Raw genomic sequence first — 12,829 nt, 5'->3', positions numbered from 1 at the left:
AATATATCATTCCATGTGTTATTTCTTAGTTTTGATGTCTTCATTATTATTCTACAATGTAGAAAATAGTCAAACATAAAGAAAACCCTTGAATGAGTAGGTGTGTCCAAACCTTTGACTGGTACTGTACATTATGGTGTCCTTATGTGATCCCCTCAAAACATACCACACCTCTGCGGTTCTCAATTGTAAACTAGTGATGTCATCAACCAAACCCCCGTCTCAACCCAGACTTGATCATTAGGATAGGCTACACTTTATGCAACAGTGCTCATTAATGGGCAAAAGATTACGGCGCAGTCAATCTATTTTAGTCTACTAAAGCTTATTAGCGGACTAGACTGTAGTGCGAGAGAGAGTGGAGGTGACTCCTGGGTGAGACTGATAGATAGCGGATCCGAGTATAACTGCATAGCGGAGCGCGTTTCTCTCCTCGGGGCTCGCGTTTCCCTGAGGTTGTTGCACCACTCTCTAGGTCCTTCTCTCCCCGACTATCTCGCCCTAAACTCTTTTCGGCTGGACTCGCAAAGACAGACGGGCTGACATACTGTAGCGAGGGGGACGGATCCGGGTTCACCATGTTGACTTTGTTGACAGCGATGTACATAGTGGTGCGCGCGGCATCGTCGGAGGTAAGACACTTACTTGTCCTTGACCGCACCAGCCACCAGCATACCAGAGGGGCTCGCAAACGACATATTAAGGCTACCTTTGAATAAACTACAGTTGCCAATTTGACATTGACTCTCCTCCCTATAGCCTATGTCTTGTTGAATTACCACGATAAGCTCTTACAAACCTAATCCTATAGGGTAGCCTAGTGAAATATTGGTTTATTCGGGTCCCCGATAGTTTTTGCCGAAGCTTCATCTATTCTTTCTGGGTAGTAGACACTGTCGACTAGAAAATGATAGGCCCATAGGCTACTATTTGGGGGTATCTATCCTCAGTCAACAAGACATTGGAATTGAGTACACTACTGTGAGGCCTACTCATTCATAATAGCCTACAGACTTGAACAAAGTGTCTGTGGCTGGACAGTACTGTCTGTGTGACCACATCATCATTAATTCACTGACTGCCTCCCCTCGGCAGCTTTGGTAAAGAACGCGAGCGGGTGTTCATTGCAGATTACAGCATGGATAGCTCCTTGCCACCCGGTGCGACAGACAGGCGCTGCCTCCATAGGGAAGCCAACTATTTTCACCTGGCGATTATGTAACATTAATGCCCCACTTCCCACAATCCTAATGAAATGGATCTAATTAAGCAATAAAGCACGAGGGGTGTGCTATATGGCCATATACCACGGCTAACGGCTGTTCTAATGCAAGGACGATGCAACGCGGAGTGCCTGGATACAGCCTTTAGCCGTGGTATATTGGTCATTTACCACAAACCCCCGAGGTGCCTTATTGCTATTATAAACTGGTTACCAACGTAATTAGAGCAGTAAAAATACATGTTTTGTCATACCCGTGGTATAGGTCTGATATATCACGGCTGTCAGCCAATCAGCATTCAGGGCTCGAACCACCCAGTTTATGATTCGTTTTTATATCTGTTTGCATAACAATAATCACATTTGTAGCCATGTAGCGTTTTGTTAGATGGTGTATACCGTGTATATCCTGTATATACGACTAATACAACTTAAGTAATGGTAAATAATAACTAAGTGACATGTTAAATCTGCTGTGGCAAATACTCGGCTGCATGTCTGTGTTAGGTCCTGGTTGCTTGATGTAATAGAGTGGACATGAATTATAGATAAAAGTCAACAGGCTTAGTTCTTGAAACGAGTAATTTTGAAAACTCTGAATGCATCCACAGAGGGACATGCCAGAAACGATGGAATTATGGTGCATCCAAACTAAATTGGATTCACTAAACCTAACCTTGTTCTTACCCCCGCCCTAGAATAAAAAGCTCATATGCCTGCTCATCAGTTGTGAAGATAATGCCACTTTAGTCTGTTCTATTGCCAAGCAGCTCGTGACTAGTCTACCAGAGCCACATCACTGCACTTGACTTCAAATGACCACACTCGTGCCCCAGTGGAGGCTACAGACAGACATCTTGTTCCAATAGTGTCCTGTTAGAAAAAGTTAGGTGGACATTAGATTTACTACTTGAGGATGAATCGTATTTTCTGTTTGAATTAGGCTACCAGTTGGCCTACTACCTATTTGATTTTACCCACCTACTAAATAAAGATGCAGGTAGTAAGGCTGGGAGAGGACAGTGGTATTCAAGTTAAACCAATATGGATAAATCTTGTCCAGCACTTTCACTTATCAGTGGTCATGAAGCAATGAGGCAATGAAAGAGAAGTGTATCCATCTTACAGACAATGGCCATTAATATTTGCTTAGTAGTAAGTCACAGAACCAACCTTTGACTCCGTCTAATCAGGCTTTTGTTGGGTGGTTGAATTAATCATTGCTTGAAATATTGTTGGTAATGTCTTATCATGTCTTAGTCTTATTAACTTTAATTATAAGCCATTAATAGATCATTTATAAAGCATGTTTTTGATTTGCTAAACATTTATCCTGTCGGCAGGCTCAATCTTTATAGGACAATGTTGTGTGGTGTAATGTAGGTGTGATGCATTTGTAAAAGTAGACATAGATTGATGTCAGGGTATAGGCAAGGGGTTGAATTCATTGGCTGAATTCAACTTGGCACAGGCTACCAAAAATCCACTAATAACATCCCAACACAACTCTAATGTATATCTCTGATTAATGAAGTGTATATAGATTAAAATGTTGTGTTTTCTTAAAAATAGATTTAAAAAAAAGCTTGGCCAAGTGTTAATACTATGCTATCCTCCTTCATTCATTGATTAGGCTACAGTAAGAATGACTGTGTACAGAAAATCCCTAGGATACTGTCTATCCAGTCCTTCTAGAGGAGTGATGAATGTCTGTTAATTTATTTTTAAAAAGTTATAAAAAAAAAATGTGCGGCTGAAAGACGCAAGAAGCAAGGTATTTGTAAAAGGAGAAATATGAACGCTGCCCACACAGATTTTTTTATTTAGATCTATGGTCCATGTAAGGTCATATGGGCCTGGCCTACGATAAGAAGGAGCTGGCGCTGCAGCGGTTTGTCATGGGGAATGTGTTCCTTTTCGTGACTTGAGCGGGTAAAAAGACCAGCATCAGTGAATATTCAACTACAGATCCCAGGACAGGAATCCAGTGCGCCACCGTCATACATTTCAATACAAGCGCAGAGGTGACCCTTCTGTCTAGTCCTAGCGGGAGAAACAGTGTCTGCAGGCTTAACTAGATCCTCTATCTCAAGTGAATATGGTAAGGTGTATGTTTATTTAGTTGCTGTCAGTTATGGCTAACTGTTAGTTATATGAATGATGCATCGAAAGTGTTTGCTAGGTAGGAAAACAGATGCTTGTCATTGTTGATGAGCAACTTGGGGTTTTGGGTCCACTTGTCATTGAAGCCGGGAGCTAGCATCAGCGGTTAATCTTATGTTTGATCAAAGATTAGTCTGTTGTTTCAGCAAAGATTTCTGGCTAACGTTCACCATCTATTTCTGAATTCATTCATAACGTTAGTCAGAAAGATGGCCAACCAGCCATCTTGTGCGGTAACCCCTGTATTAAAGCCTCGCTATTGTTATTTTACTGCCGCTCTTTAATTAGTTGTAACTTTTAGTTCTTATTTTCTTTTAGGTATTGTTTTGTAGGTATTTTTTCTTAACTGCATTTCTGGTTAAGGGCTTGTAATTAAGCATTTCACTAAGGTTGTATTCGGCGCATGTGACAAAACGTTTGATTTGATTTTAAGAAATGAGGATGCTGGATTTTTTTTATAGTCTCTAGACTACAATTCCGAAATGAAGAAGATAACGTAAAGTGCCTGATTAGGAAATTGTTTCCGCTTTTTCACGCTAGCAACAATGTAGCCGCGGTGTGGTCAGCATGTAAAGACTTTCGCGCGTGGCATTTAGTAGAAAATGGCATCATCGTCTTTCTTTCATTCAGGTCCTCTGCCCGCAAATGCAAAGTGCGTTTCCATCTGTCGACACTTGAGTTTTGTCATTTTAATCAACATAGCAGTCAGACGCGATCACTGCCGCTTCATTTGCTTATCCCTGCTATGTAGGTCATTACTGCTGTGTTGGAAGATTGCACAGAATGAGTATGGTGTGTGTTGTTTTGCAGGCCGACCCAATCCGTGTGCTGGTGACTGGCGCTGCTGGACAGATCGCCTACTCTCTGCTGTACAGCATCGCCAAGGGAGATGTCTTCGGCAAGGACCAGGTAACACGGCCAAGGCCTACTTCTATCCGCACGCTCTCTCTTTCAAATCAGCTTTGTCCTCGAGCACAGGAGGCAGATGGATATTGTAACATGTCGTTACGCGCGTGTGAATTATACATGGGATGTGCATTGTTTGGCACAGGTCGGGAGGGGCCGAGTGGCTTGAAGAAAGAAAGAAAAATCCCTCTTTGCATTCGTTTCTGTTCTAGCCCATCATCTTGGTCCTGTTGGACATCCCTCCCATGTTGCCGGTTCTGGATGGGGTTGTGATGGAGCTGCAGGACTGTGCTCTCCCACTCCTGAGGGGTGAGCAATGCTTTTCTATTCTGCCTGGGCTGGTGGTGAGAACATATGCACTTTTAATACATAGGTATGCTTTTTGGCATGATTTACATTGTGTCCTCCCAGTGTGAACTGTATTTGTGCCTCCCTGTAGCTGTGGTACTTTTCCAATAGCACTAACTTCACAGCAGCAGGAATGGTCCACAACAGACCGCTGTGGGAAGGAGTGTCAGAAAGTAGGCCTCCTATTAGTCGGTTCCCAAGGGCCTGTAGGAAATTCCAACCAATCCTGGGAGTGGTGGGGCAACAATAGGGGAGGGTCGGTACAAGACATCTCCTACACCAATGAGCCCTGACTGAAGTTCATCCTGATAAAACAGGGAAAGAGTTTTTCATTCGTGGCCACAGAGCAAACATTATCTACAAAATCAGCACATTTGGCAGGGTTTCAAGAAAGGAGAGAATTTATCAGCAAGGTGGAGCCACTGAGTGCTAGACTATCTGTTTGGAAATAACCTGGTGTGTGTGTGTGCACAACTACCTAAGGGCATTTTCCACACAGAGACTGTTTGTCCTTCCCTTATCTTGAATTCATGTACACCCAGATGAGCCTGAAATTATAAATACTGTCAATTTAAAAAGGTAAATAAATGGTTTAGCTACCACCACAAACAGAAACTGTCACCACACCTACTACATTTACATTTACATTTAAGTCATTTAGCAGACGCTCTTATCCAGAGCGACTTACAAAATGGTGCATTCACCTTATGATATCCAGTGGAATAACCACTTTACAATAGTGCATCTAAATCTTTTAAGGGGGGGGGGGGGTTAGAAGGATTACTTTATCCTATCCTAGGTATTCCTTAAAGAGGTGGGGTTTCAGGTGTCTCCGGAAGGTGGTGATTGACTCCGCTGTCCTGGCGTCGTGAGGGAGCTTGTTCCACCATTGGGGTGCCAGAGCAGCGAACAGTTTTGACTGGGCTGAGCGGGAACTGTGCTTCCTCAGAGGTAGGGGGGCCAGCAGGCCAGTGGTGGATGAACGCAGTGCCCTTGTTTGGGTGTAGGGCCTGATCAGAGCCTGAAGGTATGGAGGTGCCGTTCCCTTCACAGCTCCGTAGGCAATCACCATGGTCTTGTAGCGGATGCGAGCTTCAACTGGAAGCCAGTGGAGAGAGCGGATTTACTATTTTACTAACTTTAGCAGACATTCTTTGCTTAATTTGTCTTATAGAAATTGTGTTTTTAACGCATCTTAAAATCATAATTGTATTGCTTTTATGTAAAATCTGAATTTTATGTTCATTGCTGAATCCAATACAAACATGCATCTCTCTACAAATGGGGCAGTAACACAACGTTGACAACCACATCCACTCTATCCAACACAATATCCATCGTAACTAACCGTCACCCCACCCCCATCTTCATCCACAGAGGTCATCCCCACCGACAAGGTGGAGCTGGGCTTCAAGGATCTGGACGCAGCCATCTTGGTGGGCTCTATGCCCAGGAAGGAGGGCATGGAGAGGAAGGACCTCCTGAAGGCCAACGTGGCCATCTTTAAGACCCAGGGGGCTGCCCTGGAGAAGTACGCCAAGAAATCCGTCAGGGTAACTGTCCCTCTGCGTGTCTATGACTCGGCATGTTTCAGGCCACTGCCACAGAGCAGCAGCAGCCTGGCTAGAGAGAGGGAGAGACACACACACACACACACACACACACACACACACACACACACACCACACACACACACACCCCGCACCAAACAGATAGCTCTCATTGCTAACGATAATCAAGGGACATAAAGGCACAACAGTACTGGTTGTGGGGTGTTGAATGATGTTAAAGGGTGTTTTGGGGAAAGGTTCATTTGCTTTTACAGATGTAACATTTTAGTGAGATACATTTTTGATTCATGTTAAAGACTTGATGCAATACCTCTAGGACATTTGACATGAACCAGATTTTACAACTTTCCTTCCTTTAAAGTCATACAAACCTTTTTGACAAATCAGACTATAGTTTGACCTTTTCACATTTAAAACGGGCCCGTTTGTTTTGGACAGCCTTATACTTCTATGGTATAGGCACAAGTTCACATCTTACAGGCTATTAATCCTGTGTGGAATGGGCTGGGTTCCAAAGCCAGGGAGGAAAACTACTCCACGCTGTGTTGTGTGTGTGTGTGTACACACTGCAGTCACTGGTGTCACAAGGGGCCCTTTGGCCACTGCGGGTTTGCAGCAACAACTAGACGTCAGTGTGACGAACAAAGCCTCACCTCTTCTATGGCCAAGGTCGAACACTTCTGATCCAGGAATGTGTGTGAATATGAATGGGCAGGTTTCTATATTATCTACATAGCTACACAAGAACTGAATGCCCGTCCTCTAAAGTAAGTGTGTTTTTTAGAAGAAGAATACTTTATTGATCCATACCAGACGGAAATGTGGATTCTACTTTACCCAATCCCTCCTATATACGCACACCCAAGTACCCACATTAGCCAGAAACAGTACAGCGGCACGGTGAGTAGTTTAGGGGTTGAGTGCCTTGCTCAGGGTCATAATGGCGGGAGATGTTATCTTTCTAGGATTGGCGCTGGCAGCCATAACACTCATGTACACACAACAATCCCTTTAAATCGAGCTAATCCTTGACCTTCATTTAAAGGGGATGTATTCTGTGCGTGACATCTGTCTTATATTGATTTATAGGCCATTTAGAAAGTGTCAGCATTTCCCTTAGTCGTGACTCATGTTTCTCAGTTGCACTGCTACTCTTTTTTTTTTTTATATATATTTGCATTTTTTAAATATATATTAATTTTGTGATATCCAATTGGTAGTTAGTCTTGTCCCATCGCTGCAACTCCCGTACGGACTCGGGGGAGGCGAAACACAACCCAGTCTTGCTGCTTCTTGACACACTGCTCGCTTAACCCAGAAGCCAGCCGCACCAATGTGTCAGAGGAAACACCGTACAACTGGCGACCGTGTCAGCGCCACAGAAGTCGCTAGAGTGCGACGGGACAAGGACATCCCGGCCGTCCAATCCCCACTCGGGAGGTCTCTGCCACTCGGGAGGTCTCTGCTACTCTTTCTGAGGATGTGCCATCTCTGCTTGCATAAACCATGTGTATTCTTTTAGATGTATAAATAGTCACATACAATGGCACAAATAAAGAGGAGGACTTAAAATAGGACTTATCCTATTCTTGTTTCCTACTCTGAAATGGAGCTGTTCTTGAATCTGTAGTTTGGGTGAGTGATGACTCTTTGATGTTTCTAACCTCTCGCTCTCTCTCTTTCTCTCAGGTCTTGGTTGTGGGAAACCCTGCTAACACCAACTGTCTAATTGCCTCCAAGTCAGCCCCCTCCATCCCCAAGGAGAACTTCTCCTGCCTGACCCGTCTAGACCACAACAGGGCCCGTTCCCAGGTAGGCCAAAGCCAAAAGGCTCCGTCCTGAAAAAGACACTAGTTCCTAGCCTCTAGGCACTTGATGTAATGTCCAATCCCAAATGGATCCCCTATGTACCCTATGATACCCTATGTACTTCTGGATATCTGAGAGGATTAAGTATGACCAATATGATTGGCTAGTTGGAAATTTTACCATATTGCCTAAACCTAGTCAATTGTCTTATCTCTACAAGTGCATAAGGTGTAGGGGCTGTAAGTGAATTTGGAATTAGATCTGAAACAATTGAATGAGTATACCAATATGGTCAAAAATCCCATGAATTGCATCACAGCCTGTGTCGGCCTCTAGGTGGCGATGCGTTGTGGCGTGCCCGCCGACGCAGTCAAGAACGTCATCATCTGGGGCAACCACTCATCTACCCAGTACCCCGACGTGCACCACGCCATGGTCAACGTGCATGGCAAAGAGGTGGAGGCGTACAACGCCGTGAAGGACGACAGCTGGCTCAAAGGAGACTTCATCTCTGTAAGTGAACTGTAGTTTTGGCTCTTCTGACCTAACCCATTTTGACATCATTTCCCATAAAACATGTACTATAGGGCATTCTAACAATTTGCTTCAAAACCCATTATTCTGCCATTTAAAAAAAATATAATTTTATGGCTTCATTTATGAAAATGTTCATGGCCTCAAACTGTACAAATGTACCAAGTTTCATGCTTTTACGAAAAAGTAAACAATTCGACACCCAAATCTGCACACATAACTTGGACTACTGCTCACAATCAAATCAAATTTTATTAGTCACATGCGCCGAATACAACAGGTGTAGACCTTACAGTGAAATGCTTACTTACTAGCCCTTAACCAACAATGCAGTTTTAAGAAAAATAAGTCTTAAGTAAAAAAAATAGATAAGTAAAAAAATAAATAATAATGCTTTATGAATGTAGTTATACATATTAATGATCAGCTATTTGCACCTATGTTGCGTATGCATAGCTCATAGGTATTCTAAATGTGCGATCCTTACCTGACTGAATCCCTATTCATGGAAAAGCGACTGTAGGTTGTGGGTGTCATCTGGACCCCATATCTCATCTTTCAATAATATCTTATCTGAATACCAAGCATTTTCACTGAATCTATTAGTCTCTTTAGTCCAGTGTTGTTCCTTTAGTTGTAATGAAGCAGTCCTAAATCCCTCTCTTCCCCCCCGCTCTCTCTTCCTCTCCTCTCTGTCTCCTGCAGACGGTGCAGCTGCGTGGTGCCGCCGTCATCAAGGCCAGGAAGCTCTCCAGTGCCATGTCTGCCGCCAAGGCCATCTGTGACCACATGAGGGACTGGTGGTTCGGCACTCTCGATGTAAGCCGTGTGTTTGGGAGGTGGGGTGGAATGACGTCAAGGGTCTGCAGCGAACCCTTTTTTCCCCCCCAAACACCATAAAACACTAACATTTAATGCTAAACAACTAACATTGTCCAAATGTTTATATTTTGAAAAGTGATATCTTGGAACAGAGCACTGTGACTCTTTTATTTTCAATCTGGAAGAATCCACAAACATGCAAAGCGTTTTGTTTGGATGTCTCAGACAAATTCATTTTAATTGGCAGTACTCTTAAGTGGGAATCTAATATCATGGGGTTGCATAATTCTGCTAACTTTCCTAGGATTTCTGGGAATTTGGGGGGGAAGTTACCAAAATGTTGTGTTTTGTGAAGCTGAGTCCCTGGCCTGACTGTTTTGTCCTGTTGTTATTTTCAGGGTGAGTTCATGTCTATGGGTGTGTACGCTGGTGGAAACTCCTACGGAATCCCCGAAGACCTAATTTACTCATTCCCTGTTCATATCAAGGTAAGGCATAACCATAGAGATGGTTTGAGGGCTCTTGTGCCACAGTTTATTTATGAATTGCCAAAACTTGTCACTCATAGCCCTCAATGGCACTGCTCGTTCTGTCACAGAAGAGGCCATTGTATACATAGGAGATGGGTTGTCTAGCATCTCTATGGACATAACTAATCAACCCTGGCAAGGTGTATTAATATAACATATAAACTCAGCAAAAAAAGAAACTTCCCCTTTTCAGGACCCTGTCTTTCAAAGATAATTCACAAAAATCCAAATAACTTCACAGATCTTCATTGTAAAGGGTTGAAACACTGTTTCCCATGCTTTTTCAACTAACCACAAACAATTAATGAACATGCACCTGTGGAACAGTCGTTAAGACACTAACGGCTTACAGACGGTAGGCAATTAAGGTCACAGTTATGGAAACTTAGGACACAGAGGCCTTTCTACTGAATCTGGAAAAACATCAAAAGAAAGGGTCCCTGCTCATCTGCGTGAACGTGCCTTAGGCATGCTGCAAGGAAGCATGAGGACTGCAGATGTGGCCAGGGCAATAAATTGCTATGTCCGTACTGTGAGACGCCTAAGACAGCGCTAGAGAGAGACAGGACGGACTGATCGTCCTCGCAGTGGCAGACCACGTGTAACAACACCTGCACAGGATCGGTACATCCGAACATCACACCTGCGGGACAGGTACAGGATGGCAACAACAACTGCCCGTGTTACACCAGGAATGCACAATTCCTCCATCAGTGCTCAGACTGTCCGCAATAGGCTGAGAGAGGCTGGACTGAGGGCTTGTAGGCCTGTTGTAAGACAGGTCCTCACCAAACATCACCGACAACAACCTCTCCTATGGGCACAAACCCACCGTCACTAGACCAGACAGGACTGGCAAAAAGTGCTCTTCAATGACAAGTCGCGGTTTTGTCTCACCAGGGGTGATGGTCAGATTTGCGTTTATCGTTGAAGGAATGAGCGTTATACCAAGGCCTGTACTCTGGAGCGGGATCGTTTTTGAGGTGGATTGTCCGTTGTGGTCTGGAGTGGTGTGCCACAGCATCATCGGACTGAGCTTGTTGTCATTGCAGGCAATCTCAACGCTGTGCGTTTACAAGGAAGACATCCTCCTCCCTCATGTGGTACCCTTCCTGCAGGCTCATCCTGACATGACCCTCCAGCATGACATGCCACCAGCCATACTGCTCGTTCTGTGCGTGATTTCCTGCAAGACAGGAATGTCAGTGTTCTGCCATGGCCAGCGAAGAGCCCGGATCTCAATCCCATTGAGCGCGTCTGGGAGCTGTTGGATCGGAGGGTGAGGGCTAGGGCCATTCCCCCCAGAAATGTCCGTGAACTTGCAGGTGCCTTGGTGGAAGAGTGGGGTAACATCTCACAGCAAGAACTGGCAAATCTGGTTCAGTCCATGAGGAGGAGATGCACTAACAGTACTTAATGCAGCTGGTGGCCACACCAGATACTGACTGTTACTTTTGATTTTGACCCCCCTCAGGGACACATTATTCCATTTCTGTTAGTTACATTTCTGTGGAACTGGTTCAGTTTATGTCTCAGTTGTTGAATCTTGTGATGTTCATAAAAATACTTACACATGTTAAGTTTGCTGAAAATAAACGCAGTTGACAGTGAGAGGATGTTTTCTTTTTTTGCTGAGTTTATATATCATTCACCGATGGGTGGTTATTGAAAGTCATTGTTACCCAACACCCGCTTTTCAGAGTATAGGTTATACCAACATAGGCCTACTGTTGCAAGCCAGCAGTTTACACAGACTTTTGCCGCATTCATTTGCAATTGGAAAATCGTGACACAACTGTGTTACGCAGAGCATTATGGGTACTGTAGTCATGTACTGTAGTTGTGATCCTGGACTAGATGAGATGTGCTAAAGAGCCCCCGTTTGATCCTCATCCATATTCTCCCCACAGAACAAGTCGTGGAATATCCATGACGGTCTGCCTATCAACGACTTCTCCCGCGCCAAGATGGACGCCACAGCCGCCGAGCTGGTGGAGGAGCGAGACACGGCCCTGTCCTTCCTGAGCCAGTGACTCGCAGTGCCACCTACAGGCACACCGCCACAACAGCAGCACTTAGAAGACCCCCAGAACCCTCCTGACTCACGTCTGTGACCAATACCCCCACTCGAGTCCCCTGCACAATTGGCGTGTGTGTGTACCTCTCTGTATGTATGTGTGTTTAAGGTAAAGGTTATTTTAATAATAAACCTGTAATAAAAAAATGCTATCTAAACGTTGGCCTTTGTCAGAAGACACTGGAGGATTGTCCTTTGGGTAGATGGTAACGCACAATAGTTCTACTGTACTTGTACATGTTATCTAACAATAAAAACAGATACAACTGAAAACCCATACTGTGGATTGTGGTTGGTTATTTGAATAAATATCTTTAAAGCTAGGGTTTTCTGTTATTTTTCCAGTTAATAAAAATATGAAAGTTGTATTTATATATATGTGTATGGAAGTTATATCACGACTAGGGAAATGTTGAGTAATAATTTTTCTACCCCCTCTTTCCGTTGAGCCTTCAAACATGTTGAACTCAAAGTATTGTGATCAAAGAGGGTATTTCTGAAGTTAAATATCTTGTCAGTCAGAAAAAAGACAGACAATCACTAAATGTAGGATGTTGGTGATGTGAAGGATGGTGAGGTTCATTGCCCTTTGCAATGAAACGTTTGACCACATGGTGGCAGTGTTGACAGCGTTTTACTACTCGGTGACCCTTTCAAATCGATCAAATGGTAGTTTAACCATATTAACAAGATTCAAGTAGTGAAAAGCCTAAGATTTGAAGGGGATTTTAATTTCCCTGTTACCCAATAATTTCTTACCAGGAGTTATCAATGTTTCAAAAATAGCCGTTGCATGTAAAGTTATTTTTTACAACCATCCGAGAACCTCGTCATTTAATCAACCATC

The 12,829-nt window shown here is 43.8% G+C and overlaps 1 protein-coding gene across 2 annotated transcripts; it reads left to right on the top strand.

Moving 5' to 3' along the window:
* The first annotated feature begins 257 nt into the window (after window positions 1–257).
* Window positions 258–12,259, top strand: LOC106585868 (malate dehydrogenase, cytoplasmic). 2 transcript variants are annotated; one of them, XM_014172587.3, is made up of 9 exons: window positions 258–632; window positions 4,196–4,294; window positions 4,504–4,600; window positions 6,017–6,192; window positions 7,900–8,022; window positions 8,356–8,532; window positions 9,259–9,372; window positions 9,774–9,863; window positions 11,816–12,259. In XM_014172587.3, the coding sequence occupies exons 1-9, from the start codon at window positions 579–581 to the stop codon at window positions 11,936–11,938; spliced, it is 1,053 nt and encodes a 350-aa protein (XP_014028062.1). In that variant the 5' UTR covers window positions 258–578; the 3' UTR covers window positions 11,939–12,259. The 2 variants fall into 2 exon arrangements, with proteins under 2 accessions (XP_014028062.1, XP_014028070.1); XM_014172595.3 differs by lacking the exon at window positions 258–632 and adding an exon at window positions 3,071–3,323.
* Window positions 12,260–12,829: the final 570 nt, after the last annotated feature.

Source organism: Salmo salar, chromosome 02 (assembly GCF_965601325.2).
Source record: "Salmo salar chromosome 02, fSalSal1, whole genome shotgun sequence".
In the NCBI taxonomy this organism is placed as follows: Eukaryota; Metazoa; Chordata; class Actinopteri; order Salmoniformes; family Salmonidae; genus Salmo; species Salmo salar.
Note: the sequence above shows the minus strand (reverse complement) of the source record. Positions and strands in the feature narration are given on the sequence as shown.